Source organism: Trypanosoma rangeli (assembly GCF_003719475.1).
Source record: "Trypanosoma rangeli strain AM80 chromosome Unknown Tra_15.4_contig_00176, whole genome shotgun sequence".
NCBI classification, from domain to species: Eukaryota; Euglenozoa; class Kinetoplastea; order Trypanosomatida; family Trypanosomatidae; genus Trypanosoma; species Trypanosoma rangeli.
Window position 1 is genome coordinate 13,715 of NW_021705918.1, and position 26,915 is coordinate 40,629.

A 26,915-nucleotide genomic window follows, 5' to 3' on the forward strand; every position below is an offset into this window, starting at 1 on the left:
CTCGCAACTACTTCGCCTGCCACCCACCGTAACAATAAACCCAATCCTTAAAACCCGTTTTTTTTTTTTTAAGCTCCCGCCCCAAACAAAGCTTGACATATATAAACCGCTCCATGTACATCGTGCCGGTATTTCGTATATATATATATATATATTATACCTTTTTTCCTGCGTGTTTGGGTGTTTGAAAGGATAGAGTATCATTGTTGTTGCTTTGCAGCCGTGCTCCATTTTACCCAAATAACTTTGCTTGTGTCGTACTGGAGCTGCCCCTAAATTACTTTGGCCTCATTGTGCAGCTTGTCATACAGTTCCTCCACGGATTTTACTTTAACACCCGCCTTTCGCGGGGGTGGTTCCATTACCGCCTCCCTCACCAACCGCGGCCTGATGTCCACACCTAAAGAGGATACATCGCGAGAGTCAATGAGCTTTTTCCGCGCCTTCATAATGTTGGGAAGTTTTGGGAAGCGAGGTGTATTGAGACGGAGATCCGCAGCGATAACGCAAGGCAGGTGCAACTCAACAATCTGATGGCCGGTGTCAATCTCGCGCGTCACCCTCACCTTTCCATCACTGACCTCAACCTTCGAGGCGAAGGTTCCCTGCGGTATGTCAAGAAGTCCTGCCAGGAGCTGCGGTGTGGTTCCAAAGTCGCTGTCCACCGCCTGCTTCCCCAAAATCCACAAATCCGGTTTTATCTCCTCGTGGAGTTTCTGAAATATCTTTGCCACCGCTAACGGCTCCAGTCCCTCAGCCTCGCCCTCGGGAGTGACAATATGAATAGCCTTGTCACATCCAAGGGCCATTGCCGTGCGGAGGACCTCTTCCGCTTTTTTATTCCCCACCGTCACCGCAATTACCTCACCCACAAGTTTTTTTTCCTTCAGTTGAATGGCCTCTTCAATGGCAATCTCATCAAACGGGTTCACGCTCATCTTGAGTCCCTCACTTTGGATCCTGTTGCCTTTGACACGCACCCTGACCGTGTAGTCCACCACGCGCTTCACCCCCACCATAACCTTCATCCAGGAAGCGGGCGTTGCCGCAAAAAGCGATGGAAGCGTGCGTTGAAACATGATGGATTCTTACCGTGCGTGGAGCCTCCGACATCCGCAAAACGAGAGGAGAGTACAAGCGTCAGATTGATGATGCAGGCAACGGAGGGAAATTAGGAGAGAGTGAAAGCGCGAACCAGACGGTGGGCACCAGGAGAGAAGAATGTTTTTTTTTTATTCTTGTTGTTGTTGTTTTTTTTTTCGCGGGCAGGCCCATGCAAAAAAATAATAATAATAATAATAATAATAAAAGCATGGCAAATCGCACCATCATCACGCGCTCCTACCACGCCACTGCGTGCACCCCATCATTCTGTGACAAGCAACCAACCAAAAAAAAAAAAAACATTGCTTTGGATTCCAAGTAGATTTTTTTTTTTGAGTCTTTTGTTTAACAAATTCAATATTCCACCTTCACATTTCCCTACGAGGTCTTTTTTTTTCTTTTTCTTTTTTGGTTTCCTCCTCCTCCTGTATCTTTTCCTTCTGCTCCACCGCTACTCCGGTGACCAACACAACACTGCGGGCACCTTCAACTTCATGAAACGCCACAATCAAGGAGAAAATCAAAACCAAACAAAAAAAATATATAGATATGAGTAACTAAGACAAAACCTGCAAAAACAGAAAAAAAAAAGGTGTAGCCAACATGACCCGGTCACTTCTTTTTAACAGCACTCCGCATTGTTGTTTTACCGTTGAAGTTCGGCTGCCGCATACGAATGGATTTTGGTGTCACTGTAACCAATTCGTCATCTGTCACCCACGCGACACAGTCCTCAAAGGTGGCACGAAATGCGGTGAAGGAAGACCTTCTTCGGCTCAACTTGTCGTTAGCGTTCGAGCGCAGCCCGCCAAGCTGCTCGTTGCGCTTACAGACATTTATTCCAAGATTTTGGTAGAGCGTCTTGCTGTTCTCCCCCACTATTTGCCCATAGTGAACAATGTCGCCTGGTACAACAAAGAAACGGCCCTGCTGCGCCTGTCCAGAGAGCGACCACTCTGTCACCTCACCACCTTCCACGGAAATCAGCGCGCCCGTCTCGCGTGCCGTGTCCACGGAGGTCATGGGACGATATGCCTCAAAGTTGTGGTTAAGCACGCCGTCTCCCCTTGTCAGCGTGTGAAAGCGCAGGGGAACTTGTGACATGAATCGAACAGGCATGACACAATCTACTAGTACACGCCCGTTCGACAGTTGCGTAATGTCTCCAAGTTCCCCCATTTTGCTGCTTAAAAAAGACACAATGTCCGACACAAGCTCATCACGAAACTCCAAATGAATTCGTTCGTACGGCTCACAGTTGACTCCGTCGATAACCCTCGTTAAGATACGGGGTGCTTGAATCTCAAACTCATACCCTTCGCGCCGCATGTCCTCCACAATGACAGAAAGATGAAGCGGACCACGACCCATTAGTGTAATGTGTGGTGTCCCCAAACCCAAAAGTTGTAGCGCAGTGTTTACCATCGCTTCACGTTCCAACCGTTTCTGTAAAGCCACAATAGTTCCCAAGCGTTCGTCTGCTTCTTTTTTTCGCCATGATGCTTCACTGGCTTGCATCACAAGACTGTAGGTGGGCTCATCGGGCTTGCGATACGGTAATCGGTTCACCACGCCTTGTTGACAGACAGTACTCCCAATCTTGATAGGCACCTTCTGGCCAATGGGTTCTTGCAGAGTAAGAATACAAATATCACCGTAGGAAGCGCTTTGAACGGTGGCCCTCTCAACCCCGACGAAGAGCTGGATATTTTTGACAAGGGCATCCACCTCCTTGTCTTCCAAAACAACCGTCACAATATCATCAACTGACACGGTGCCATTAAAAATGCGACCAATAGCAATCTTATGCCCCGTGACTTCATCTACCTCGACTTGGGCCACAAGCATTTGCAGGCCAACGTCCTTTTTGGCCTGAGGAGCAGGCACAATGCTGAATATTTTTTCAAAGAGAGGTTCAAGGGTACCTTCCTTCTTCGGGGTATCGTTCATGTAACCATCACGACCAGAGCCAAACATAAAATGAATCTCAAGTTGGTCCTCATTCTCGGCGGTCTCCAAGAAAAGATCTTGTATGGCCTCCTCCGTCCTTCTAATGTTCGTGTCGTCCTTATCAATCTTGTTGAGGCAAACAATCGGCTTGAGGTTAAGGCTAAGAGATTTGCGAAGAACATACCGAGTCCCAGGGCGTACCCCTTCCTTGGCGTCGACCAGCAAAATAATCCCTTCTACCATTTGAAGGGCGCGTTCCACCTCACCTGAAAAATCCAAGTGGCCAGGGGTGTCCACAATATTAATGCGACGCCGTGGCTCAGCTGGAGTTCTCTTGGGTAGCAAAATGGCAGTGTTCTTCGCAAGAATCGTAATGCCCCGCTCCTTCTCCTGATCTTTACTATCCATCACGCGGTTTCTGGCCTCTGCTAAAGTACCCGACTGCTTTAGCATACTGTCCACCAGAGTGGTCTTGCCATGGTCGACGTGGGCGATCACCGCAATGTTGCGCACATCCTCGCAAATTTGCATGTACCGCAGCGAACACACTTGCGCCACTCGACACTCTGTCCGGATCAGCCCTCGTAAAACGCGCCGCATGATGTCCTTTACAACCGCTTTTAGATGCTTAATTCCCACGTCACTTATACACATACATGCACACAGACACATACAGGAAAAGAAGTAAAGACACACACCATTATTATTATTATATCCCCTCTCATTGATAGGAGGTGCCACCCCCCCCCCCTCCCCCCTCCCCCCTCCCCACCACGAGGGGGGCAAAGTAGCAAAGAGCAAGAGTCCCAACAAGAAGAGGAAGGGATGCGTTTGTGCATCCTTCACCGTTGACAAACAGCAAACACACAAAATTAAGCGGATTGTAATTAGTTTTGCATATTAAGCATAACCTTATCAATCAGTAGTTCAGATACAGGAATGTTTTCTATTGCTCCACACGGCCAAGCCCGTCGAACTATCATTGGTATCCTCCCCTGCAATAAGTCCATCTTTGCGATAAAAACAGGGTCCACTGACAAGGAGTAGGGATCGGAGCACCGCTCTGCCAATTCCAGTGCACTCCGTTCATGAACACAGCTTCGGCCACTCAAAAGTACAGAAGTCCCATTCACAATCTGGCGGGCTCTCTCCCCAATCACCCGCGCCATCTCATACTTGGTCAAGTAGGCACTCGTCTTCCTCTCGTGCACAGGGGTGATACGGAGAGGTTCGCCAGCGGTCACCGACTCCTCACCGACAAGAAGATCCGAGCGGATCATCGAGGGACTTCCGTGTAAAAAGCAACGAGAGAGAGAAATAAGAAAAAAAAAAAAACAGAAGTACAGGAGAAGAATCATAATGACGCCATGTTATATAATAGTAACAAAAACAAGTCATGGAGAAAACGCAGGTAGGCAAGTATACCTCCATACATGCACTGATAGCACAGCAACAAAACATAAAAAAAAAAAGGAATTAAAAATACGCCGCCACAATAATAATTAATAAGACAGACCAAAAACGAACACGCCTTAACCCGTGAAAACGACCTGCTCCTCCAAACCATCCAGGCACCTGGAGAGTGCAAAGCAGTCCAGCGGCGACAAAGTCACCCCACCTACCACACCCACCGCGGTCGCGGAAGCATCAGGGGAAGCCGACGCCATGGTCCGCAGTGGCGGAACAACATTCTTCAACAGCTGGTGAAGGTACAGGTTCCAGCGGCCACTTTTAGTTTCCTCAGCAACCTTGCTGTGAAGCTCGACTTTGGCACGGCTGGGGTCAAGGCGAAACAATGAGTCCTTCGATTCCTGTTTTCGATCCTCGATAATGACGCAACAAACAAAACTAATTGACTGAATCATGGGATCCAGAAACGTCACCTCGCCCACACGCAGTTTCTTCAACCAGTTTTCCTGAGCCCGTAACAGGAGAGTAGGCAGTGTATTCTGAAGGAAATCAAATTCCGAGGTGCTGACCGAGGATCGATTCTCATTCCATTCCTCTCGCAGGAGGTGCAACAGCAGCGAGCAAAGGGATGCAAACGGCGCCAGCACAAGAAACACCGAGTGAATGAACATGCGTAAATTACAGGCACATCGTTGAAGTAAAGTAACAAATACTCCACGAGAAACCTCGCGATGACACTCGGAGGGACATGTTGCAGAAATATTCATCAAAGCCTTCAGCATTTCAAAGATAAGCTCAAATCTTTTTGTGCGAAATCCCCATGTGCCTCCAGTCATATGTTTTTGTCCAAACTCATGTATTTGTCCGGGCTTTGTATCCAACTCACCATGTGCAAGGATACTGTACAGAGGCAGGTGGGGAAGCAGGGTGGCTAGAAAGGCGAGACCCGTCATCACCACACTAAGTGAAGAGCTCTTTAGACTCTCTAAAATCATTGTCCCCGTTAGAAATAAAAACGTCTCCGGAGATTTCGATATCAGCAGCTCGTGATCGCACAAACCGTCAAGCGTCATAACATCATATAGGATCAACATGGCGCCTATTTTCCGTAAAGCAAGAGGCGCTAAAGAGACGTCATCATTGTCCTCTTCTATTTCGGAATCATCATCAGAAAGAATGCGTAGCCCATCTTTTTCTTTTTTCAGGTCGTGCAAAGTAGTGACAGCCTTTGCATCGCTTGCATTCTTCCCGTGTTCATTGTCCTCGTATGCGACACTATCCATTAAGTCCTTTGTAAATGCGTTACTCGAGCCCCTTTGAAGGTACGAAACAATTTCACCGCATGGCACCACATTCAACAGTGCCCGGACGATAGTTTCGTTCATTGGCTTAGCCTCCATTGGTGTCGTTACGACGGTCAATTTGTGTTCGGTAGCATTGTCCACATTTTGATCTGTCTTTTTGTCCTCCACATGACAGAGGGATTTGGCCCACTGCCGCAAGTCAGTTCCTATTTTATGCAAAAATTTATCGTTCTCATTGTACGGTTGGACTGCCACAAGACTCGCTCTCACCATCAGAAGAAGTGGCACACCTTTGTGAGGCTCTCCAACCATTAAAAAAAGATCTAATGACAACAGCAACAAGGCCTCCAATGTACCCGACTCCACCAACGATACCATCGTTTTTGCATCCTCCTCTCCATTTGCAGTGTCCGCCTCACTGATGGCATCATCATCATCATCGTCCTGAAACTTATTTACGCTTCGTACCATCTGTGGAGCTGCATCGTGCTGACAAAGCGTTGAAATGATGTGCGAAAGACGTCGCTCCACACCTGGATACCACGCACGCAGAGTTGCCTGCGTCTGTGACAGCTGCTCTTTCACGCCGGCACACTGTCGTTTCTTCCGCCGAAGCGTGTCTAGAAGCAACTGCCGAAGTGCCACTCGAATGAGACGTATGTAGACCGTAAGAGCGTTTCCATTGGGAAGCTCCTCCATTGCTAGCAGCTCGCTGAGAACCTCTCGTGCGTCAAGCGCAGAAGAGCATGTCTCGCTTACGACGGCCTCCATGTATTCCATAGACGCCGTGGAGAAGAGCCTCGGTAAATCAACATCCAACGAAGATGAAAAAAGCTGTGCCTCCAAAAACGCAGAGATGGTCTGCAGAGCAGAAGCGTCAGGCGGTGCTGAGCCAACAGCCTCCCGAAAGACAGCAATCAACGACGTGGCATCACCCGCAGCCACAAGATGCATCCACTCATCTTGAGGGCCTCCACTTACCTCCATCGACAAGACGCAGAAATTGAAAATAAAAAAAAAAGTGTCTGTGTGTGGTGGGGGGGGGGAGGGGGGACTATTTTCTCAGGAGAGACATACCAATGAGAAACCAAAAGAAAAAAAAAGGGTGCAGAACGCATTTGCAGTGAAACGCACAACAACAAAAAAGAAGAGCAGCAGAGCAAAAGCAGAGAGAAGCAAACAGTGAAGAAGAAGCAATCCAATTCAAAGGGCACAACCTGAGGTTTTCCAACGTCAACAAAAATGGCCAAACATAACAAATTATGAGGGAATCTAATATCATCCTGTTGGCGTACGCTTGCACCCCTGCATGCTTCACGTATTCCCCATTTTGCAAGAGAAATCAACAACTTTTTCCGCAGAAACACACCACTCAGGGAAGGCTCTATTAATTGCAGATCCCTGGCATGCCCACATCACATCCAACGTAGAAGGTGCAAACGAGGCCCCGTCAAACGCGTCTCGAACCGGACTCACGCTACCTTTGCCTGGCAAAACATGGGGAGAAGGACTTGCAGTTTCAAATGAGCTATCCCTCAAAAGTGTTGTATTCTTCCACGGCCCCAAAGCACACTCAGCCCTCAAGGAGGCCACTGTATTTGCAAGGACGGTTTCCCTTTTGAGAAGCCGATCTCTTTCGGCCTCAAGATCTCGTACCCGATGCATCTGACAGGTCGCATTTTCGCTAAACCTCTCTCTTGTTTCATAAGCAACCTTTAGTTTTGCCTCCATCCCAGCACATTGACGCAACAGTTCGGTGTTTTGTTTCTGGAGGGCATCGCATTCCAACTCCTTTTCCCGCAGCTGAGTCTCCACCTTCTCGATGGATCTGTAGTACGTGCCCAGGGCCTGTTGAAGCTCCTGAATAAACTTGTTGTAGCCTTCCAGCTTGGTCTCCAAGGCAGCTCGCAGTGAACGCATCTCGTCCAAGCAACGATGCGAGAGCTCCTCAAGGTGTCTGGGCCCGTCGCCCCTGCGACTTGACAAATCGATGGGTGATGACGGGTATAGACGAAACGTAATTTCCGCTATTTCAAACAGGAGATCATCCAAATTCAGAGCAGCGTCACGTGAAGTATCAAACTCCGTCTGTGTCCCTTGCGAAACCATCTCAGGCTTTTCAACCACATGTACGGAGGAGCAGCCCAGCTCTTCAGTTATTCGCTCAAGTCGTCTAGAGAGATCGGCGTTCCTTGCCGCGGCAGCCTCAACCTCCATATTAAGCAGAAGGACGTCTGTCTCTGACATTGCTGGCAGACAGGCGCGTCGTTTCTTCCTCAGTTTATTTTTCTGGGGCGTTTCTTGACAGCGTCCTGCAAGGCGATAAGAGGAGAAGGAGGAGTAGGGGGTGGGGTGGGGAGTAGAAGCATCAAAAGGTTGCGGAAGATGTTAAAAGAAAAAAAAAAAGAAGAATGTAAGCGTACGCAAAAAGGGGAGAGGAAGTGAAGTGTGATGTGCTGCCTGACAGCGACGCCGGGCCCAGCCCAGTCAACGTCAACATGTTCCCACGCTTATTGCTTAAGATCGACCACACCCCAACAACAGTAAAGACAAAAAAAAAGGGGGTAGACCAAAAAAGCTGCACCGAATAGCGCATAGCAATACACCAATGTCTTCCTCTTTTGTTATTGCCTTCGCAGAAGCTGTTGTGTTTCATTTCATTGTTTGCTTTTTTTTTTTTTTACGCCTTCAATACGGATACACAGGCACCCATGCATGCATCTATACGCATTTATTGCAGAGAACGATACATGCAAGCGCACTCTGCGTGGCTACAGTGTCTGAGAAAACTGACCATAGACGGTCTTTCTAAGTGCAAAGACAGATGGCGAAACCATCGAAGACAAGGAAAAATTCCCATTCGCGCTTTTGCGAACGCACATCCCTGCATCAAAGACAAGCATAGGTGCATTTTTATGAAACTCGCCGCGAAGACCCATTTCGCTTCGAGCTACATCACGAAGTTTGTGTAAGTCCACCTCACCCACGTAAAATAGGCCGCGCTGCATTCCCCGCAGTTCCCGCTTCTGAGCACACTCCTGCGCCTTCTCGCTGGTGAGAGGAGCCAAGGTAAAAACAATATCCTGCCTCTCGCCGTCGCCTCCCTCAGTTCGAAGTCGCTTTGCTGCTTGCCTCTCGTCGTCCTCTGCATCCACCGACGCAAAGGAACTCTCCAGAGCCCCATCCACCCACCCCACATCCCACGAGCCGTTTGACCTCGATTCGTTCACGCGCCGTAGAGCGGAGGAAAGTGTGTTAGCTAATTGTGGGTCCAACTGCACATCATACGAGTACACGTGCGTGGCAAGCTCCAAGTGGGCCCCTTGCGTCCTCGGAAGAAAAACATTCTCCCCGCACTTCATGACCTTCTCCGATCGACAAAACTGGTACAGCGTGCGATAATCATCGACAGTGCCACGAGTCAGTACAATCTTTTTCGCAAAGCTGAAACGGGACTTTAGCAGACTCCGCATAGTGGTGGCATCTGCAAAACCTGAGAGATCTGTCATGAAGACACGTGAACTTTTGCGTGCCACAACCGTATTCACAAACGCCTTTGACGGAATATTCGCCTCAGCCTGAGCATCATTATGCAGTTGAATTCCTTCAGGCCCCTCGTCACTGTAAACCCGCGCTGGAGCCTTTCTACGCATAAGAACCTGCAGTTCTTCACTGACAGGAATACCGTAGGAATAATCAAGATTTTTTAACACGGCATTATTTAATGACACTGCCGTCTCCAGAATGGGAAACTGAAGGAATTTGGAGACAAAACTCATATAAGAAGGAAGGACAAGGCCAGGTGTGCACTGTTGTGTCTTCCCCGTTTGTTTTTCATCCTCTTTACCGGCAACGTTCTCGTCGTCGCTAGGATCACCCTCGAGGGAGGCCACCTCATACGCACCCCCTTCCAGCGCCTTCCGCCGCTCCTCCAGCTCCAGCTCAAGTTGAAGATAATACTCCTCCAATTCCTCCTTCCCAAGTGGTGAGCGACTTGTGTAGCGCAAGTTAATGATATCCCCTTTATTTGCCGCAGCTACTATGAAGGCATTTGTATCTGGCTTTGGTGTTCCTGGTAAGACAATCAAATTTTCTCTATCATCAACATCCGATTGCAAAAAATGCGCTAAAAGCTCTGCTGACACCCCGTAATCGAGGGTGTCACCGTCAGCAATACAAATCTTTGGCCCAGCCACACTCAAGACCTCCTCTGCCGTCTTACAAGTCACCACATTAGCAAATAACTGTCGTTCACTGAGAATTATCTCATCTACGAGGGCCTCAGTCATAGTGCTCGCCTTCGCCACCAACTCCGCCGCCTGTATGGAGGCAAACACAACCGCGTAATTGTCACCTCCCTTCTCTGTAAGCAGTTGTGTGATAATCGTGAGTATCTCCAATCCCCGTCCAACAACAGAAACTGGTATCAAAACATCCTTCCCGTTACGAAGTGTGCCCAAAATCTCTCGAATCAACGCATTCAGTTGTTCCTCGTACTTGTTTCCAGTGTTACCGCTCAAATGCAGTGGTGATCCATCAATAAAAAGCAGAGTTGACGTTGTTGGTGGCACAAATCGTTTAAGTGTATAAGAGGGCTTCAGCGAAAAATCGGGGCAATAGAAAAGCTCGTCAATTTTATACTTAATAAGCCAGCCATGGCTCCCGAGCATACGGCCGGAAAAAATAGGATAGCATTCCAACTCCACATCGCGATGATGAATTGTTACTTTGCCCCCATACGGCTCCGTCACGCTTCGAAAGGCACTGTATACCTTGTCCACCGTCAGTTCAAAGTCAATACCACTTTCCAGCCGCCAGGTGTTAGCGTTGGGGAAGAGATAAAGGAATGGATGCAGAACACCGTGAAGGCCCATCTTGGCCGTGGAACCTGCCGCCGCCACGCAGGTGCCAGAGGGAATATGCTCCATCACGAATGGGAGTGCCCCACAGGAGACGAGTTCAGGAGTTGAAAAGAGTACGGCATGCACATCCCCCAGGTACGGCAACAGAGTGTTGAGATAGCTGACATCAAACTCGTCGTTCCATCCACAGTCCAAAAGAATACGCACGCCATCAATCTCAACTAAGTTGGCGAATGGTACGCTCGGGTGGTATGCATCCCCGGTTGGCGCCCCGTACAGGCTCGTCAGTTTGATCGAACTTGCCGAGGCCCGGAGCATTGTCAATTTGCTTCAAACAACTTTCCCTAAATGAATGAGATGCCAGATGAGGGGGAGTGGGAGCAAATCCAATACATAAAGATCCACATTATCAACGTGTAGAGCACAACGAGACGGTATCCAGCAACAGGAAGCGAAGACCACCGAGCAACATGAACAAACCGCAACTATTGACCACAACAACAACAGCAAGAACAAAAAAAAAAAAAACGGCAAGTCTGGAATGGTAGGGCCAGGTTAGATGTTATCCTTATTAGGCCTGTTCATGGAAGTGACTCAGAGGAAGTATCGTTTTCAACCAACTTTCTAAAGACAAATCCATATTCCTCCTCCAGGCAACTTATTGGTGCTGTTGATGTTGAATTCTCCTGTAATTCCACGTCAACTGATGCTGCTCCAAAGCAACGGTCTAATGCTTTCTTGGCTGCATTTTCCACCGCCTCCTTTTTTTTCACATCGACAGCGTAACCAATTGCGTAATAAAGGTCCTCAAAAATGTGTATGCTTAGGCGACATTGCCATTGATGGTCCTTGAATGACGTCTCTGTTATAAGTGGAAGTCCGTAAAGAACTTGCAGCAGTTGCCGCAATGTGTTACACCGCGATGGCCCACTGTACTGTCGTTGCAGCGCGTCAAGATCAACAGTGGGGCAGCGCATCTCTTGAGTGATGCCTTCAGTTAATTGTTGTAGGGAACGCAAGAGGTCCACCATCGAAGGAGTTCGCTCCAGTTCAACCATCCGCGATCCATCCACAACGTACAAATGTCCCTCATACCTCGTTTCCTCAGATGTAGAGTGAATATCCACCTTGACGTGAATGGAAGCTGCGGAGGAGACCACCTTGTACTCCAAAAGCTCCCTCATGACTTCCTCCACTCGTAAAGCAAGAACTGACTTCCCTTGCAGTGGAACCTGCACCGATCCAGAACGCAAAGGCGTTAACCTCGTTTTTTGAAGACTCTCCTCCTTGGAGCAAATATGGGCGTCAAAAATATGCCTACAGCACGAAACAACAGCCTTCAAAACGGAGTTCCCTCGACCATGTCCCAAGAAAAACTGGGATGTACTGGCAGCTCGATCAGAATCCTGGTAAGACGGGGTTCGACCAAAGAGTTGCACCTGAATCGCCTTGCCTCCGCCGGAAATACGCAGTTCCGTCGATAAACCATACTTTAACATGACACATTGTGCAACTGTTTCCAGCGGATTCTGTGCAGGAAGCTCATACGGCAATGGGGACAGCTCCTCAGCGCGTTGGCAAGTATCCCTGTAAATGGTCTCCACCTGCGCATCTTCTTTCGCAGCCCTTGCAATAATGCCTTTTTCGTCGAATACATCTTTAAACGCGGAAAAAAGTGCAATGATAGCTGAATTCGAATGACAGGCCTCTCCTAGTGTCCTTTTTGTGCCGTCAGCATCATCTCCCAAAAACTGGACAAGTAGCTGCGCCTTAAATGAACCGTCCAGTGGACTTCGTTCTGTGCACTCAACCAACCGTCCGGTGGAGGCACCATCCACTCCACCCCGCTCATTCAGGAGCTCAACGTAGAGTTGAACCCCGCGACGAAGCACACTTAATAGAGACTGCTGCTGTACGACAGGAATAAGTTGTGAGGATACAATTTGTAACTTTTGAATAAAGGGATCGGACTCTGCCGCAATTTCATAATCGCTCCTTGGTAACGGTTCAGCGGTTGAAATACCTTCACAGGAGGTGGCATTACCTTCACCGTCAATGAGACCCCGCTCTATCGCGTATTTCACCCCCTCGCTACATTCCTCTTTAAAATACTTGTATAGGGTGGCAGCAATAACCTTCTGCTTACTCGCAGATTTCCTTGGATCTAATGCTAGGCACACAAAATCTCGTGTGCCTTGCTTATCAACTATAAAAAGCTGCGTCGCCCAGAGAGGCCTTGTCGTACGTATCCCCAGTGATTCGTTTTCAGAATTTGGAAACAGTTGAACAGCTTCAAACAGTACTTCCTTGTTTTGGCATTGAACAGCCCAGCGTAGCTGGGCCAAAAGCCCCTTTGAGATGTGTGGGCATATAGAATCCTTGTCGGTCGCCTTTGTGGAGTTCATAATTTCCCTTACCTCGGCATGGTACGAGAGTTGATTTTCAAAGATGCATGGAAAGCAACGTTGAATCGCCTTGATACAAGCAAGTTCCTCCGCCGCCTTTTTACTCACCCCAGCAGCTCTTGCAAGAGTGGAGAAAATGGGGGCCTCCGTCTTTTGTGCCTCACCCCAGCCCAGCTCGGCGTCAATGGTGGTGACAAATGTGCCCTCATCACTCTGTGAAGTCAAAACTCGCATTCGCTCTCTTGCCAGCCCAAAGGTGTGAAACAGCAAACGGTGCAAAATCTCCTTGGGGCGGAGGCCTTTAGAAGGAAGCGCCAACACCACGGGGTGGTCTGCAATGCGCTTGCGCGCCTCCTCCGTTGCGATGTTGTTTGTATTTTCTGCAGCCTTCTCCACGCATGCAAGAACAATGGAAAGAGCATCCTCCTTGCGTCCCAGCAATAGACCAAGTCGGCGCCCAGTAGAAGACTGTACAACGGCCTGTACCTGGTTATCCTCAGCAAGAGATGCTGTGATTTCAATCGCCTCGTTTGTAGCGTTCCGAATAATATCCAAGTAAATATCCAGCTCACTTGTGCCTCGATCGCGCTCAAAATGGCGTGAAGGAGACGGAATACCGGCTGCCCCAAATGCCTCACGAAGAGCACGCCGTACCGTGCCGGAAAAACTCGCACCAATGGACTCTCCAAAAAAAGTATCCTTGGCGAATTGCTCCTCCTTGGAATAGAGGCCATTAACAGGGCCATGACCACGTAGCGAAACAGAAACAGTGTGCGTCACTGTTCCTTGGAGATCGGTCCCCTTAGAATGATCAACGTGTAGCCGAAGTCCAGGAAATCGGCTTTCCAAAAATTGCTGTGCCACTGCAAGGTCCTCACATCGTTCATGCAGGTCAACAAGAGTTATATTACGGTGCTCTGTCTGGGTTTGAGAAGACAAAACATCCTCCACCGTCTTGACGAGCCCAAAGGGCAGTTGTGCACATGCCATAGTCGTCACCGGTGTCCAGATATCACTATTCATAAATTTCGCTTCAATTGCCACCGTTGGTGCACTTGTGACGCACACGCGGAAACACCGCGTCCATCGGTTCTCCAATACGTCAAGCTCCGACAATAGTGACAAAAGAAATGGTGCCACTTCCCTCTCCCCCACTTCCGGCGACGCCGTGGAGACAGAAGCCGAGGAAGATGTGCAACCCAACGAAGCAGTGGAGGGAATCTGGCCCGTGAGAGACGATGACACGCTGGAAATGTTGGGAGCACCCGATGCGTGTATCAACATGCGCACAGGTACATGCCTAAATGACCGCCCCCAATTTATTCGGTGCAGTCGCCTCATGAGACTGAGCAAAATGCTCAAAGTGCAAACACCCCCACCCCCTCCACACACGCGCACACACACACAGACAAAAAAAAACAACAAAGGCATACCGACAGCAGGAAAAGAGAAAAATAAGCTGACAACCAGCAAAGCCTGGGGGTACCCACATGTTGAAAAACAGGAACCCAAGGGCAATTGTTTCTTGTATCCCTTTAAAAGCGCAAACTTGACCACAAAACACAAATATGATGAACACAAAAACCAATCTGTTCCTTCCTTAAGTGTTCCCCTAAAAAAAAAAAAATCCTCTTCTCGGGGGACTCTGCAGTGAAGCGTAGAAGAGGGAATAACCTTTTTCTGCGCCTCACCAAAGCCAGCATTACATGACGTGGAGTGATACTGCAAGAGAGATGTGGACTGGGGTTAGGGGCAATGGGAAAAGCAAAAACAGCAAGTTTCAGTCAGACTTATGAACAAGAGCAATAATGTTAAAGCGGAACGATTCTGTGTCCCGAAGCATCTTAGCTTTAATTGCCTCTGCAGCAGCCCTCACAAACTCTTCGTTATCCACACAAGCAGCATGCGGTAAAGGACATGGTTTTCGCCCATCCAACTCCACACATTGACCATGTGTGTGTATAAAACATGTAAAATGAAGGTCAATTGATGCATCGATCGGCTGGTGTGATGTGACACCATCTACGGATGCATCCATATGTGCTTGATCAAGTTCAGAATGCGCCTCAATGAGGGCAGCGCGTTCCTCTGGTGTTTCTTGGAGTCCCACCCTACGCAAAAAATCAAGCGGACTGTCTTTGCGCAAGTCACCCACATACTCCAAATTATTCATCACTGCATGTAAAATGGCCATGGTACCACAAGCGTTCCCAACGGTTTGTCTAGAAAAAAAAAATCCTTTTTATTCAATAGTTCCTTTATTTCAGCAGCACGCATTACCCCCGTCTTAATATCCTCTGCATCCATTTCAGGTGAAATAGGGTACAAAAGTATCATGGCACGAACGGGTCGTGGTACAAAGCCCAACATTTCAGGGTCGATGCTTATGACGTCGCAAAACTCCACCTTGGGGTTGGTTACACCAAGACTTTTCAGATATGCATTCATCACATCGGGGTTGCTTTCGATGGGCAGCCAACACTTCGACATCGTGGACGGATGCCCTGAGTACTGTTTATATGTTGTGCACTGACTCTGTAAATATAAATGTTACCGATTTCTTTGAACTGTAAACTCGTCCTCCCAATTAACCCCACAAAGTGGCAAAGAGGGGCGCACACACGCACACGAGGAAAACCAAAACAAAAAAAAAAATAAGCAAGACCAATGCATATGCGCATCCCAGTTGCCCCAAATGCTGAGGGAAAGCTCCCCACGCACTCCACCCAGCAGAAAACGTGTGTGAAGCACGGAGGGAACCCTTTAGCCGGAGAAGCAAGCAAACAACAGAACCCCCTCCCCCTCCATATATATATATATATATTATATTTTTTTGTGTGTGTGTGCCGTTGATGATGATGATGCCTCTATCACTGACGGTAGCTGGTTTCACTTCTACATCCAGCTTATTCTGTGGAACGATGTCCCGAAGTAACACATGCAGGCAAATACTTTTTGTTTCTGTATTTTTCTTTTTCGTTTTATTTCCATTTTTTTTTTTAATACTTTCCATTCTACTTCCCTCTGATTTGTTCACAGGCATTCGCTCTGCTCTCATAAAGAGAGGGATATCCACCCCTAACCCTCTACGCGAGGAACCCCTTTAAGTCAGGATCACTTTGTTTTTGGACCTTGTTCTGGTCAATGATATTCTCACACATGGGACAAGTCTGGGAGCTCCGCAAGAGTGCTATGAATGAAGAGTAGAGCGCAGGAAAATGACAAATGGGGCACTCAGAGTAGTTATCTTTCACCATGTGTTTGCCCGTGACGATGCAGAATGGCAAGGTATTCTTGCAAGCACCACAGTCCAGCTCCGTCTCCGGCACCTGCGCGTCACAGAAGGGGCACGGAGACGTTTTCTCGGGTGGATCCTCCATTTCTTCCTTTCCACGTCTACGTACAATTCCCTCAATCTTTTTCCGTGTCTTTTCATCCAACTCGGTCCTGTATTTCTCATTTTGAATGATGATACAGGCGTTATCAAAGGCAGACTTCTTGAACCCACTTTTCACACACTGCAGTGCAGTGGAAGTGTAGATGGCAGCAATATGCTTCGGAAATTTATTAATGTTTCGCACTACTCGTAGTAACATACGAGAAGCAGTTTCATCGTCCTTCATGACTTTCATGAGCAGCTTCGCAATGATATATGAATGCAGCAACATCAAAGAACGACGTAGATCATTGGGTACATGCATATTTTTCCCTTTGAGTATACTATACGCGTCCACAAGGGTCTTATGTGCAGTCATGTAGTGACCCATCTCCTGCTCCTTGGTGGCAATCAAGACTGACGTTTTAGCAGCCTTTTCGTAACTTCCCAGAGCCATGTAAACCTTGAAAATATACGACGGATCCTTCGGTTCACCGTCGACTTCCCCCATAAGATAGTCAATAAGTCTATTGGTCAGCGTATCATTCCTTGATTTACCAACAACCTGAATCGCCTTTTCAATGTCCTCGGGCTCACCTGCTTCAAGGTAATTCCCCAATGCCAGTCGAAAGTTTCCAGCAATGTGGTAAAACAACCCCGCCTGGCCGGTCTTTCCGCTCTGCTCGTAGTACTGTGCAATCATCGCAAATTCACCCTGGCTCTCGGCAGGCGCAATCCCGTCGGTGACTTGCACCTGATTCAGTAGTGCAGATTCCAGTGTTGACATGCAGTTTTTTTCCTTGGCCAGCTCAAACGCCTCTGAAAAGCTTTTCGCCAAAACAAAAAATTCCACGGCTGAGCTAAACTCACCTTTCTTTTTGCACATATTGGCCACCACAGCTGCGGCGGCAGCCGATCGTGACTGCCGCACGACGACGTATGCTCCATACAAGTCATTTAGTTTTTCCACCTTTACGCGAACCACATTGTCCCAATCCTCTGCCTGAGTGTAGGCCTGCTCAGCCTCCTTGAAGGCCCCTTCAGCCTCCTTTGCCTTGGCAAACATCCCAATAATATTACGAGACGAAATCTTAGGAATAACACGACTTGCAGCGCTTAAATTTTTTGCTTCTGTAATGTATAGTGTGGCTGCATGCTCAAAGTCGGAGGACCTTTCGTAAAGATCTGCTGCCTCTTCAAATTGACGAGTGGATTCCAAAATATCCGCACATTCCCTTATAAGTGTTGTATCGTTGGAGTCTAAGGCCAGTTTGACCCCTTCCCGCACGTTTCCTGTGCGCAGTAAACACCTGGCAGCGCCTTGCGCGCAAACGGCGTTGTGGTTTCTCACTTCCTCGTGGGAAGCAGTAAGTTCTGTGCTGGCGTGTCCCTTTGGCATCGTTCGCTCCCCTGCTCTGTACATCTCCAATGCCTTGGCGTACTCTCCACGGTACTCCAGCTGTTGGGCGTATTCCTTGGACAAAATGGGGACCTTATCAGGCGCCATTTGTCGTGCAAGCGCAAGTGCAGAGTCCCACTGCATTAAGTCGTGACGCATCTGAAGCGCACAGAGCGGTTGTGAGGAGCGCAAAAAAAAACTCTGTGCGTCCTTGAAGAAGCCCATAATCATAGAAACATGACCAATGAGAAGATTTTTTTCATTAATGTGTTTAACGTTTTCAAGACACAACACAAGACTGGGCTGTGAAAGCTGACGATACAGACGAATGGCAAGTTCAATGTCAAGCATATGAAGTGCCTTGACAGCCAAATCCTCCGCCTCTTGTGGAGTGCTGATGTTTTGGGAGGCCCAGCGCAGATGATTCAGTGAGAAATTGGTGTAAAACGCCTCTGGGTTTGGGGTACGGGTCATCGCCTGTTGATGAGACTTGAGATGGGTCACATTAAGTGAGCCGCTAGATGCCTGAAACGTCACCTTACCCTTAAACAAAGACACAGGTGTGTACCCCCCGGGAACAGGAGTAATGATATTCTCCGTGTTAGTATCCTTGACGACAACCGACTCGCAGGTTGGGCCATAACGAGTGTGCGGGGAGTAGACGAAGGTCACCATGGTTTTGGTGTCGTAGGAGACCAAAACGCTATAATCGCCTTGATCCCAGAGTATATTCGTGTGCTCCGTCTCGAACCCTTCGGTCTGCGTCAAGGTGAGTGTGACGGGGTTAAATATATACAGCGTATCATTCTTACCAATCAGTGCTACGCGAGTGCAACTCGAGTTGGAAACGGCCTTCTTAATACCGATGGAAGGTGCATGCTCAACAACGCACTGAAAATCATTGAGATTAATGACACATATTTTCTCCATGGTTGCATAAATAAGAAGCGTATCACTCATGTCCACAGAAATGATGTTTGCTGCTCCATTTTCCGGGAGTGTGACAGATCGGCCACCAGGTCGAATCTCGTGCAGCTCAATCTTCCCACCACATAGCGGTGCCGCATGCTCAGATGATACCTTTAGTGCAGTAACTACAGAATGAAACTCAACACCACGGAGCAGCGTCACATCTTTACCCTCAACCGTGTAAAAAATGGCTTTGTTTCCTGTGCAAACTGCCAAAACCCCTTTAGATGCGGCAATAATCGTTGGATCAAGCTTCACGTTTGCTGTATATAGTATCTGGCCATCCTGCAAACTTTTGGCAGTCACCACACGCGGGGATGAAAGGAAGTAAATGCAAGCGCCGCTTGAACAGCTTACAGCCGATACATTCAACCGGTAACTTACTAACTGCCCTTTTTCCATGGATAAAGCGATATTGCATCCATCCTTGCTCCATTCTACCGCTCGTATGGTGCTATTCATCCCCCCTAATTCCACGCCTTCTATTTTATTCTCCGTAATTTTGTTACCGACAAGGTTGAAGAACTTGAAGACGTGTTCACTGATCGCAACGCACATGCCGGAGATCTCGCAAAATGCTAGGCCATTCACACTATCTTGAAATAGGCGTGTCACAGCACACACCTTCACCCCCTGGGAAGAAAAATCAACCAGTGCAACGGCCCCAGACGAAAATCCCACACACGCCATACCTCCCGGAATTGCGTTGCATGCACTGACCGAACCCAATTTAGTTTCAAATGACACCGATTGAGAGTTACATTTTGCTAAATTGTAAAGTTCAAGCGTTTTGCCAAAACTTACCAGCGCAACGACATTGAGCAAGGGCTGTTCCTCATCCTGTTGCATAAGCTCCACCAAAGTAAGGGACACAGGTGCTAACTTAAGTGAGACCTGTTCTTGAAGCACCCCATCTGCGTTGGAGATGGAGAGAATATTGTCATCTCCGATCAGCACCAGCAGGTTATTCATGCTCCATTTACCGTCAATGATCTTATTGGTATGTGTTCCCACAATAGGCAACTTCTTCCGTGTTTCACTGTTTATTACGACCAAGGCACCCTTGGCATTCCCAACGGCGAGATGTGAGCCAAGGTGCGACCAGGCAAGAAAGCATAGCTCAAGCAGACCGGAGTCAACGCTGTCAGAAGACCGTTTACCCACTCCCTGCAACGTGATGTTGCTGTTATCCCTCTGAATAAGTGCAAGAGTATCCGACGAGTGGTCCCACGCAATTCGGATGACACCAGGGAGCGAGGATGTGATCAGGTTCTTACCATCCGGGGATAGTATCCTTAGCTTTCCGTTTGCGCCGTACACGGCGAGGCAGGACCCATTTGAGTCCCAGGCAAAGATGGGCGTCCCATTCCCAAGTTCTTTTGGGGACAGCTCAAACCTCTTTTGCATTCCCATTTGCAAAACAAAGCAAATATTCTAATTGCTTATATATATATATATATATAAATATAAATATAATATACAAAGGCTTTGAAGTAAAACGAAAAAAAAAAAAGACGCAAACTATTTGCCCCTCTAGTGCAGTAGTTGAAAAAGAAGAAGGAATTCAAATAAATATGGACACGCACTTTATCTTCTTCATGTGTGTGTGTGTGTGTGTGTGGGTGGGTGGGTGGATTTTGGTTTAAAAGGGTCAGCAGCAGTGGAGTTGACCCAGACGGATACCTGCGCAGGAAGTGTAGGGATTGAGTAATCGTTTGGTATTCACGTGGGGCCCACATGTCTCACTTTGTTGTGGTTGTTTTATTTGGTCATCGTGATCCTTCTTCTTCTCTCTCTCTCTCCCGGGTACCTTTCAACCACAGCCTGTTCAAGTGAGCCGGAGAAAATGTGAAGTGGCACTCGTGGTGCACAGCTGCTCCACTGATGCATTTCTTTTTTTCCTCCTCATTTGTTCGTCGGTTGTTTCATCAGCCATCTTTTTTTTTCTTTTTTCCGCTTTTTTTTTGTTCTCTTTTTTACTTCTGCCTAGCGGCAATGAAGGCATTTTAAGCGGATCTGTGTCTGCATGCATGCAGCTTAATAGAGGCAGAAATGCGTCAGTAAAAAGACACAGTTACATATATATATATATGAATATATAAATACACGTATTTGCACCACATAAAACAATAAGCAAAGCCCCACCACATCATAGATGGAAGAATGTTATGTGCTGCCAACGCACGTCGCCGCGCAAACAGACGTGTTACGAGACCGGCGCGACATTTCCCACAAAAAGCTCACCTTCTCGTAAACGGCAATCAAAACGGCATTCCCAGGAAAGGCACGAAGCGCGGTTATTGTGTACCCGCGCATGCACCCACGCATTCCCTCGCGCTTGTACATCCGCATCATTCCCTTGACGAGGGAAAGCTCACCGTACCCGCCCTTGCCGGTCTGGATTTTGGTCTTCAGCGCATCAATCGGATAAGTAGCCGTCCAGAAAGCGACACCAGCGCACCCGCCTCCAAGAAAGTGAACAAGCGGCGAAGCCTCAGTAAAGCCTTGACCTTCGCGTAACATATTGCGAATTACACACTCAAAGGTTAAAAAATAAAGTCCACAGCCAATAGTCTCTCGTAAAAGCATAGACACGTGCCCCTTATACAGCCCGCGTACACCGAAGTTACTATAGATGGACATTGCACAGTGCAAAGAATTGGTGAATGCTCTTCTTCGCGCTGGAAGCGTATTCTGTACCTGCATTTTACACTTGATAAGCTCTGCAGGTGTCAATATTGTGGATACGACAAGACCACCTATAGCCGCCGCAGAAAACACCACATGATATGGTTCTGTGTCTGGTTCAAACCGTTTCGAATAAAAAATATCTTGAATGCCGTTAACGGTCACGCGGTAGGTGCAAAACAAGATGGCATTTTCCGCTGCCGCACCAATGACGGGGGCAGGAAGACCCTTAAAAAAACCATTAATGGGTCCCTCACGCCGTGCAATCTGTGCAATGCAACTAAGGGTACTACGGTAGCGACGAGGATCATCTTGCAGCCTAACCTTGATGGTGTCAAAAGGATACTCCACTACTGTGGCCAGAGCACCCCCAATAGACCCAGCGTATATCTCTCTCGCATCGTCACTATTCATTACCCTACCCCCAAGTCGGAATAAAAAAAAAAAAATATTTACGTCGCCAACATCCTCAGCAAAGGAAAAGGTAGAGGAAGGGGAGAAAAGGAACAGAAAGCGCAACGCAGCATGCAGAAAAGAGAGCACCCAATGCCAACACGAGGAATAACAAAGCAAAACAAATTGTGGTGTTATTATCCTGACAAAAAAGAAAAACAGCAACCTCTCTCTCTCTCTCTGTGTGTGTGTGTGTTTCTCGTTCATTGGTCTTCTTTCCTTTTTTTTGTTTTTCTTCGACTGCTTACTTTGTTCTTGATTTATTCCGCCTCTACGTCATCTGCACGGCGTAGAATCACACCTGTCATTAAGACACCCTCACGGTTAGGACGGTGCAGCAAGGCCGCCCGCATTCCTTGCATCAGCATACATCTCTCGCTGCGTTTGGGAGCGGTCACCCTTCAACACGCGTTGCAGCACCAGCGGAGGGGCGATGCGCATGCGATGTTGAAGCCGCTTGGTGTCTCGTTCAAAGCCCGCCGTAAAAAGTGTTTCGGCCAATTCCACCGGCGGCGCAAAGACAAATGTAGGCGCCTCATCGTCAGAGAAGGCTTCCTCATCGTCGCTCGGATCGTCCTCGTCGTCCACCTCACTCTCGCAGAGAAGAAACCCCGGGTATTCGTTGTGCAGGCTGATGCGGGGATCGGCGGGTCGCGGTGGAGGATTAAAGGGAGGTAACACCGAACACGAAAACCGTCGACACATGTCGACCACATCGCCCATCTCCAGCCAAGGAATAGGAAGGCGGTTCACGTTTCGCCCAATGGTGCGAAATAGATTCGCAACAGCCGCGTCGCCAGGGTCCACAACGGCGTCGGCGACGTCTGTCACCCCCTTCCGCGCCAGCCACCGGTTGCGAACAACACGCATTGCCTTCAAAATTGGGGCAAATTTCGACTGTGAGGAAAGTTTGAAGCGCCTGCAACCTGCGGCTCTCTCTATGCAGTCAGTAAACCATTCCAAATCCCAATCATCGTACGTGTTTGCGCGGTCAATGATGAACTTTGCAACCAAAGCAAGCTCAGAAATAGGACCATGCACCTCTCCATGAAGTCCCAAAGCAATTTGGGTTGTGACACACTGCCTGCAACCTAGGTGGCGCGCGAGGTTGCGCCCACGCATCACTTTTGAGCACAATGGGCACTGCAATGATTCCCACGTGGGATCGCTAGTTTCATCCCCGGCAAGGCGAACAATCCAGCGATTCTTTTCATTTGTCATACGAAACGTCGGCCGGTGAATTAGTAGAAATTCACGCACATCTCCAAATTCTGCCACAGTCTCCTTGCTAGCTAAAGTTGAAAGCCGGTTTACTAGCACATCCAATTCTACTGCTCCGCCACAGCTTCGAATGGCCTCACGAATAAAACGCACACCAAGTGGAAAAAATCCCCGTTTCACGCCATGCTCATCACGAGGCAGCTCCAGCGGCATAACCACATCTGAATAGTCAGGTATCTTTCCATTTTGAACAGTTGTACCCCGCACCCGTTGAAGCAGTTCATCCTCCTGGCGGCGATCCATTTCCTCGCGATTTCGCTCCATAACCTCACGGAGACGCTTTCGTCTAGTATTCTCGTAGTTTTTTAAGTAATCCGAGGGTAGTGTCTTCACGTAACCGTGCGGTGCGTCAGCATCAGGATGAATCTCCGGGACTGCAATCTCCTGCGGACGTGCAGGGGCGTAGCTACTCGCCATATTCATTGCCATCTGGCTGTCAATGGTTTTAACCTGCAGTACATGCTTCACCGCCGTTGGTCTATGCGTTTTGACGGACTTTGTCGAAAAAGCCCCGGTGGTTCGCAGGGCGTTGCTGTGCAGTGCGAGGACACCCTGACTCCGCTCAGAGGTGGCAGCAGTGCGGGCGGTTTCCTTCTGTGTGTCGGGGTCAATCTCCAACAGAATCAGTGAAACCAGCGGGGCGCCGAACACCACTGCAATAGAAGACTTCAAAAGTGCCTTGAAGTCATCCCACTCTGCCGTTCCCACCGCGGGGGCGGCTGCTGTTGCAAGGCCCCGCAGCCGCGGCCGAAGCGCATCTAAAAAAATGCTGTGCTGCTTCGCCAGGCGATCGATGAAGAACCACACAACAAGACGCGTGGGGCCTTGGGAGGTGCGCAAGGCGTTTTCCGTGGCATCCATGATCGCCTCAACGTTGGCCAAATGTGATTCACACTGCGTGGCGAGCTCCGCGATCTCGTCTAAGGTGCAGCCCTCTGCGAGCGCAGCGATTGCATCACTGGTCTCTCCTAGAGAGAGACTCATCGACGCCGCCAACAAAAAAAAAAAAAACTTCAAGAGAAACAAAAACCGCAGTAGTCTAGCAGAATAACACGCAACCCACACACACACACAGAGATAGAGAGAGAACGGGAGGGGGGGGGGGGGGGGGGGGGGACGGAGAGACAGACATACCAAAGAGGCTGGGGTCAAGGTGGCGATGTCAACATCAACAACTGTAAGGCCCACCATGAGCGCAACAACAGCAACCAAGAAAAAACACACACGCGAATAACAACATTCACTGAGGTCATGAAATGTCTTTTTCTTCACTGTACAATTTCTCTATTTAGCACCACTTTTCCCTTTTGCATGTGTTTATGCAGCGTAAAAATACAGCCTCAACTCAACAACAACACAACATCCCGTTGCAAAGCCCAACGAAAAAATAAATGAGTACAATGTCTTCATAGGCCCGTTGTCTTCTTTTGAAAATAATAATAATAATAATAATAATATATATATATATACGTTATATATATATTATTTCTCGCCCTCCGTCGGTGAACAAAAAAAAAAAAACTTCACTTCTTTTTTTCTTTTTTTCTCTCTCTCTCTTGTAAACACAAAGGTGCAAACAGGTAGACACAAAATTTGCCTGCTGTTAGACACGCAGACGACACCTAGCATACGTCCTGCTCTTGTTGTGTCGATATTCTGGCAGCAAATCGAGCTGCAAAGGCCTGCTGTGCCGGTGATGGGTTAATTTGTGCCCGGGTGAAGCGGATCAATTGCTCCGCATCGTCAAACGTCATCCCTCCGTATGAGGTGAGGTAACACATTGCCACCATCCAACTGCGTCCCTTTCCGGCCTTGCAATGCAGATAAACAACGCATTTTCGTTCAGTGATGCACTTGTGCATCTGCTGCACAGCACGCCAAACACTATCAAAAGAGATATTGGCGGTGGTGTCTGGCATCGACAAGCGAAGATACTGCACAGCGGGACTAACATACTCGTGCCAACTCGACTCATCAGCAAAACTGATCATCGGAACGCCAAACCCATTCACCTCCGCATCCTCCAGGCATGCGACAACGAGGCCCAACTTCACGCCGCGAGACTCCAACTGCTCTCGTATTTGCACCAAGTGGTTACCGCTGCTACCAACCTTCGTAACCACGGGAAGGGCACCGAGAATAAGCCAATCCGTAATAAAATTCCAGTGCAAAAAACCCGAGGTGAGGCCAACTTTGCGTCCAAAATAGCCTGGCACGAGCGTAGCTACAAGTGATCCCCAAAAATATGCCGCCTTCCCTGCGGAGGTCACAGTCTCTTGCAGAGCGAGAAGCACATCGCCCGACTTATCAGCTTCTGTGACCTCTTTCGTTTCGGGTTCTCCCTGCAACTGCAACCGCCGCTCCCCTTCCTCAATAAACTCGTGGTAAAGCCTCTTAAGCTGCGCCAATTCAACGGCTTCCTCATTGGAAAGTGAGCCGCCACATTTTACCCGTCCGTGCAATTCCGAGATGCGTTTCTCATCCTCACGAGAGTAAATGTCAGGTCTCATACCATTCACACAACCTCTTACGTCCCGCAGCCAAAGAAAACAACGGGAATGTGAAATAAAAGGCAGCCCGGTATTTGTCTGGCTTTTGTTTTCTTACTTTTGAGGGAGGGAGATGTATGCTTCTTTGCGTGCCTTCTGGCACCACAGTCCCTTTGCGGGAAAACAATAGTTTCACTGGGTTGACAAGTGTCTCACACATGCAGTCAACAACAGAAAAGAGTTAAAGGAAAAAGTCATTACAACGTTCCAATACCACGAACCACACCGTCCCATCGCCACCCAGGTTTGATGCCAAACGCGTTGTTCCACACCCGGTCAGAGAGACGAGCCAGCGGTGGAAAGCGCCTCACATCGTAGGGGATATACTGAGAGAACAGCTTATCGTCCACCGTTCGTTTAGTCTCTGAGTATTTCAGTGTAGTAAAGTACACATGGAGCAGTTCCTCGGACAACACGCCCTTCCAATGCTCCGGAATGTCCTGATCGTCACAAAGCGCCATACGTTGCAATCGTTCAGCAAGAACGGAAGAAGGCAAGGCGGGCACTATACGCTCATCTTGCTGCATCGTCTCCTGATGTTCCTTCTCTGTGCAGCTCCCCGGCGCCTGCTTCACCTCGTCCGAGCTCCTGGCACTCCCTTCGCTGGACTCCTGTCCGCCCACGCCCGCCGCCACCATAAATTCACTTCTGTCGTCCAACGCGTATGGAAGCAGCGGCCCTTCCACGTCACCATCCTCATCATCGTCGCTGTCGTAACGGCGCCGCTTCATCACCACACTAGGGCAATTTTAAAATAAAATCAAAGCATCAACAAAAAAAAAACGCTCAGGCACACTTCAGAGGAACTGCACGTGCTCTCTAAAAAATTGTGTCGCCAAAAGGCGTCACAGGCAAGATATCACATTCCTTTTATTTTACTATATATATATATATATATATATATGTATATATATATGAATGTATATGTATATGGTACACAGTGATGTGGGGTGCGGAGACAGACAACAGTATCTCTTTTCTTGTGCGTCTACCCATTCAACAAGAACAACAGCACCCCCTCCAGTCAACGCCGCGCGGCAGAAACAAGCAGATGTCTATGTTTGAAACAAACGACAGATGAACACGTCAGCACAGATCCGGTGCGTGTGAGAGAAGGGAGCCCCGCCACATGTGTGTCTGTCTATCTGTCTGTTTGCAGGGCATC

The 26,915-nt window shown here is 48.5% G+C and overlaps 14 protein-coding genes across 14 annotated transcripts, besides 21 other annotated features; all 14 read right to left on the reverse strand.

Annotated features, from left to right (window-relative positions):
* The first annotated feature begins 136 nt into the window (after positions 1 to 136).
* Positions 137 to 159: a microsatellite.
* Positions 160 to 272: 113 nt separating this feature from the next.
* Positions 273 to 1,079, reverse strand: TraAM80_05426 (electron transfer flavoprotein; the record flags this gene model as incomplete). The annotated part of the gene is made up of 1 exon (XM_029382305.1): positions 273 to 1,079. The coding sequence occupies one exon, from the start codon at positions 1,077 to 1,079 to the stop codon at positions 273 to 275; it is 807 nt and encodes a 268-aa protein (XP_029237891.1).
* Positions 1,080 to 1,224: 145 nt separating this feature from the next.
* Positions 1,225 to 1,260: a microsatellite.
* Positions 1,261 to 1,282: 22 nt separating this feature from the next.
* Positions 1,283 to 1,308: a microsatellite.
* Positions 1,309 to 1,492: 184 nt separating this feature from the next.
* Positions 1,493 to 1,514: a microsatellite.
* Positions 1,515 to 1,716: 202 nt separating this feature from the next.
* TraAM80_05427 (putative elongation factor) lies at positions 1,717 to 3,708 on the reverse strand (the record flags this gene model as incomplete). Its single annotated transcript, XM_029382306.1, has 1 exon — positions 1,717 to 3,708. The coding sequence occupies one exon, from the start codon at positions 3,706 to 3,708 to the stop codon at positions 1,717 to 1,719; it is 1,992 nt and encodes a 663-aa protein (XP_029237892.1).
* An 86-nt stretch (positions 3,709 to 3,794) lies between these two features.
* Positions 3,795 to 3,824: a microsatellite.
* Positions 3,825 to 3,941: 117 nt separating this feature from the next.
* Positions 3,942 to 4,334, reverse strand: TraAM80_05428 (putative DNA-directed RNA polymerase subunit; the record flags this gene model as incomplete). Its single annotated transcript, XM_029382307.1, has 1 exon — positions 3,942 to 4,334. One exon carries the CDS (start codon positions 4,332 to 4,334, stop codon positions 3,942 to 3,944), a length of 393 nt encoding a protein of 130 aa, XP_029237893.1.
* Positions 4,335 to 4,586: 252 nt separating this feature from the next.
* TraAM80_05429 (uncharacterized protein) lies at positions 4,587 to 6,755 on the reverse strand (the record flags this gene model as incomplete). Its single annotated transcript, XM_029382308.1, has 1 exon — positions 4,587 to 6,755. The coding sequence occupies one exon, from the start codon at positions 6,753 to 6,755 to the stop codon at positions 4,587 to 4,589; it is 2,169 nt and encodes a 722-aa protein (XP_029237894.1).
* Positions 6,756 to 7,082: 327 nt separating this feature from the next.
* TraAM80_05430 (uncharacterized protein) lies at positions 7,083 to 8,015 on the reverse strand (the record flags this gene model as incomplete). The annotated part of the gene is made up of 1 exon (XM_029382309.1): positions 7,083 to 8,015. One exon carries the CDS (start codon positions 8,013 to 8,015, stop codon positions 7,083 to 7,085), a length of 933 nt encoding a protein of 310 aa, XP_029237895.1.
* Positions 8,016 to 8,094: 79 nt separating this feature from the next.
* Positions 8,095 to 8,134: a sequence feature (GA-rich).
* Positions 8,135 to 8,539: 405 nt separating this feature from the next.
* On the reverse strand, positions 8,540 to 10,948 carry TraAM80_05431 (putative cleavage and polyadenylation specificity factor; the record flags this gene model as incomplete). The annotated part of the gene is made up of 1 exon (XM_029382310.1): positions 8,540 to 10,948. The coding sequence occupies one exon, from the start codon at positions 10,946 to 10,948 to the stop codon at positions 8,540 to 8,542; it is 2,409 nt and encodes an 802-aa protein (XP_029237896.1).
* A 148-nt stretch (positions 10,949 to 11,096) lies between these two features.
* Positions 11,097 to 11,159: a microsatellite.
* Positions 11,160 to 11,211: 52 nt separating this feature from the next.
* Positions 11,212 to 14,376, reverse strand: TraAM80_05432 (uncharacterized protein; the record flags this gene model as incomplete). Its single annotated transcript, XM_029382311.1, has 1 exon — positions 11,212 to 14,376. One exon carries the CDS (start codon positions 14,374 to 14,376, stop codon positions 11,212 to 11,214), a length of 3,165 nt encoding a protein of 1,054 aa, XP_029237897.1.
* A 25-nt stretch (positions 14,377 to 14,401) lies between these two features.
* Positions 14,402 to 14,459: a microsatellite.
* Positions 14,460 to 14,815: 356 nt separating this feature from the next.
* On the reverse strand, positions 14,816 to 15,208 carry TraAM80_05433 (ubiquitin carboxyl-terminal hydrolase; the record flags this gene model as incomplete). The annotated part of the gene is made up of 1 exon (XM_029382312.1): positions 14,816 to 15,208. One exon carries the CDS (start codon positions 15,206 to 15,208, stop codon positions 14,816 to 14,818), a length of 393 nt encoding a protein of 130 aa, XP_029237898.1.
* On the reverse strand, positions 15,208 to 15,525 carry TraAM80_05434 (ubiquitin carboxyl-terminal hydrolase; the record flags this gene model as incomplete). The annotated part of the gene is made up of 1 exon (XM_029382313.1): positions 15,208 to 15,525. One exon carries the CDS (start codon positions 15,523 to 15,525, stop codon positions 15,208 to 15,210), a length of 318 nt encoding a protein of 105 aa, XP_029237899.1.
* Positions 15,526 to 15,841: 316 nt separating this feature from the next.
* Positions 15,842 to 15,864: a microsatellite.
* A 123-nt stretch (positions 15,865 to 15,987) lies between these two features.
* Positions 15,988 to 16,037: a microsatellite.
* An 84-nt stretch (positions 16,038 to 16,121) lies between these two features.
* Positions 16,122 to 20,186, reverse strand: TraAM80_05435 (WD repeat-containing protein 19; the record flags this gene model as incomplete). The annotated part of the gene is made up of 1 exon (XM_029382314.1): positions 16,122 to 20,186. One exon carries the CDS (start codon positions 20,184 to 20,186, stop codon positions 16,122 to 16,124), a length of 4,065 nt encoding a protein of 1,354 aa, XP_029237900.1.
* A 36-nt stretch (positions 20,187 to 20,222) lies between these two features.
* Positions 20,223 to 20,259: a microsatellite.
* Positions 20,260 to 20,378: 119 nt separating this feature from the next.
* Positions 20,379 to 20,412: a microsatellite.
* A 304-nt stretch (positions 20,413 to 20,716) lies between these two features.
* Positions 20,717 to 20,757: a microsatellite.
* Positions 20,758 to 20,854: 97 nt separating this feature from the next.
* Positions 20,855 to 20,884: a microsatellite.
* Positions 20,885 to 20,945: 61 nt separating this feature from the next.
* TraAM80_05436 (mitochondrial carrier protein) lies at positions 20,946 to 21,881 on the reverse strand (the record flags this gene model as incomplete). The annotated part of the gene is made up of 1 exon (XM_029382315.1): positions 20,946 to 21,881. One exon carries the CDS (start codon positions 21,879 to 21,881, stop codon positions 20,946 to 20,948), a length of 936 nt encoding a protein of 311 aa, XP_029237901.1.
* A 363-nt stretch (positions 21,882 to 22,244) lies between these two features.
* On the reverse strand, positions 22,245 to 24,185 carry TraAM80_05437 (uncharacterized protein; the record flags this gene model as incomplete). Its single annotated transcript, XM_029382316.1, has 1 exon — positions 22,245 to 24,185. One exon carries the CDS (start codon positions 24,183 to 24,185, stop codon positions 22,245 to 22,247), a length of 1,941 nt encoding a protein of 646 aa, XP_029237902.1.
* Positions 24,186 to 24,251: 66 nt separating this feature from the next.
* Positions 24,252 to 24,275: a microsatellite.
* A 16-nt stretch (positions 24,276 to 24,291) lies between these two features.
* Positions 24,292 to 24,317: a microsatellite.
* Positions 24,318 to 24,633: 316 nt separating this feature from the next.
* Positions 24,634 to 24,658: a microsatellite.
* Positions 24,659 to 24,687: a microsatellite.
* A 41-nt stretch (positions 24,688 to 24,728) lies between these two features.
* Positions 24,729 to 24,756: a microsatellite.
* Positions 24,757 to 24,823: 67 nt separating this feature from the next.
* Positions 24,824 to 25,711, reverse strand: TraAM80_05438 (dual specificity phosphatase; the record flags this gene model as incomplete). The annotated part of the gene is made up of 1 exon (XM_029382317.1): positions 24,824 to 25,711. One exon carries the CDS (start codon positions 25,709 to 25,711, stop codon positions 24,824 to 24,826), a length of 888 nt encoding a protein of 295 aa, XP_029237903.1.
* A 236-nt stretch (positions 25,712 to 25,947) lies between these two features.
* TraAM80_05439 (uncharacterized protein) lies at positions 25,948 to 26,481 on the reverse strand (the record flags this gene model as incomplete). The annotated part of the gene is made up of 1 exon (XM_029382318.1): positions 25,948 to 26,481. The coding sequence occupies one exon, from the start codon at positions 26,479 to 26,481 to the stop codon at positions 25,948 to 25,950; it is 534 nt and encodes a 177-aa protein (XP_029237904.1).
* A 148-nt stretch (positions 26,482 to 26,629) lies between these two features.
* Positions 26,630 to 26,666: a microsatellite.
* Positions 26,667 to 26,880: 214 nt separating this feature from the next.
* Positions 26,881 to 26,906: a microsatellite.
* The last annotated feature ends 9 nt before the right edge of the window (positions 26,907 to 26,915 follow it).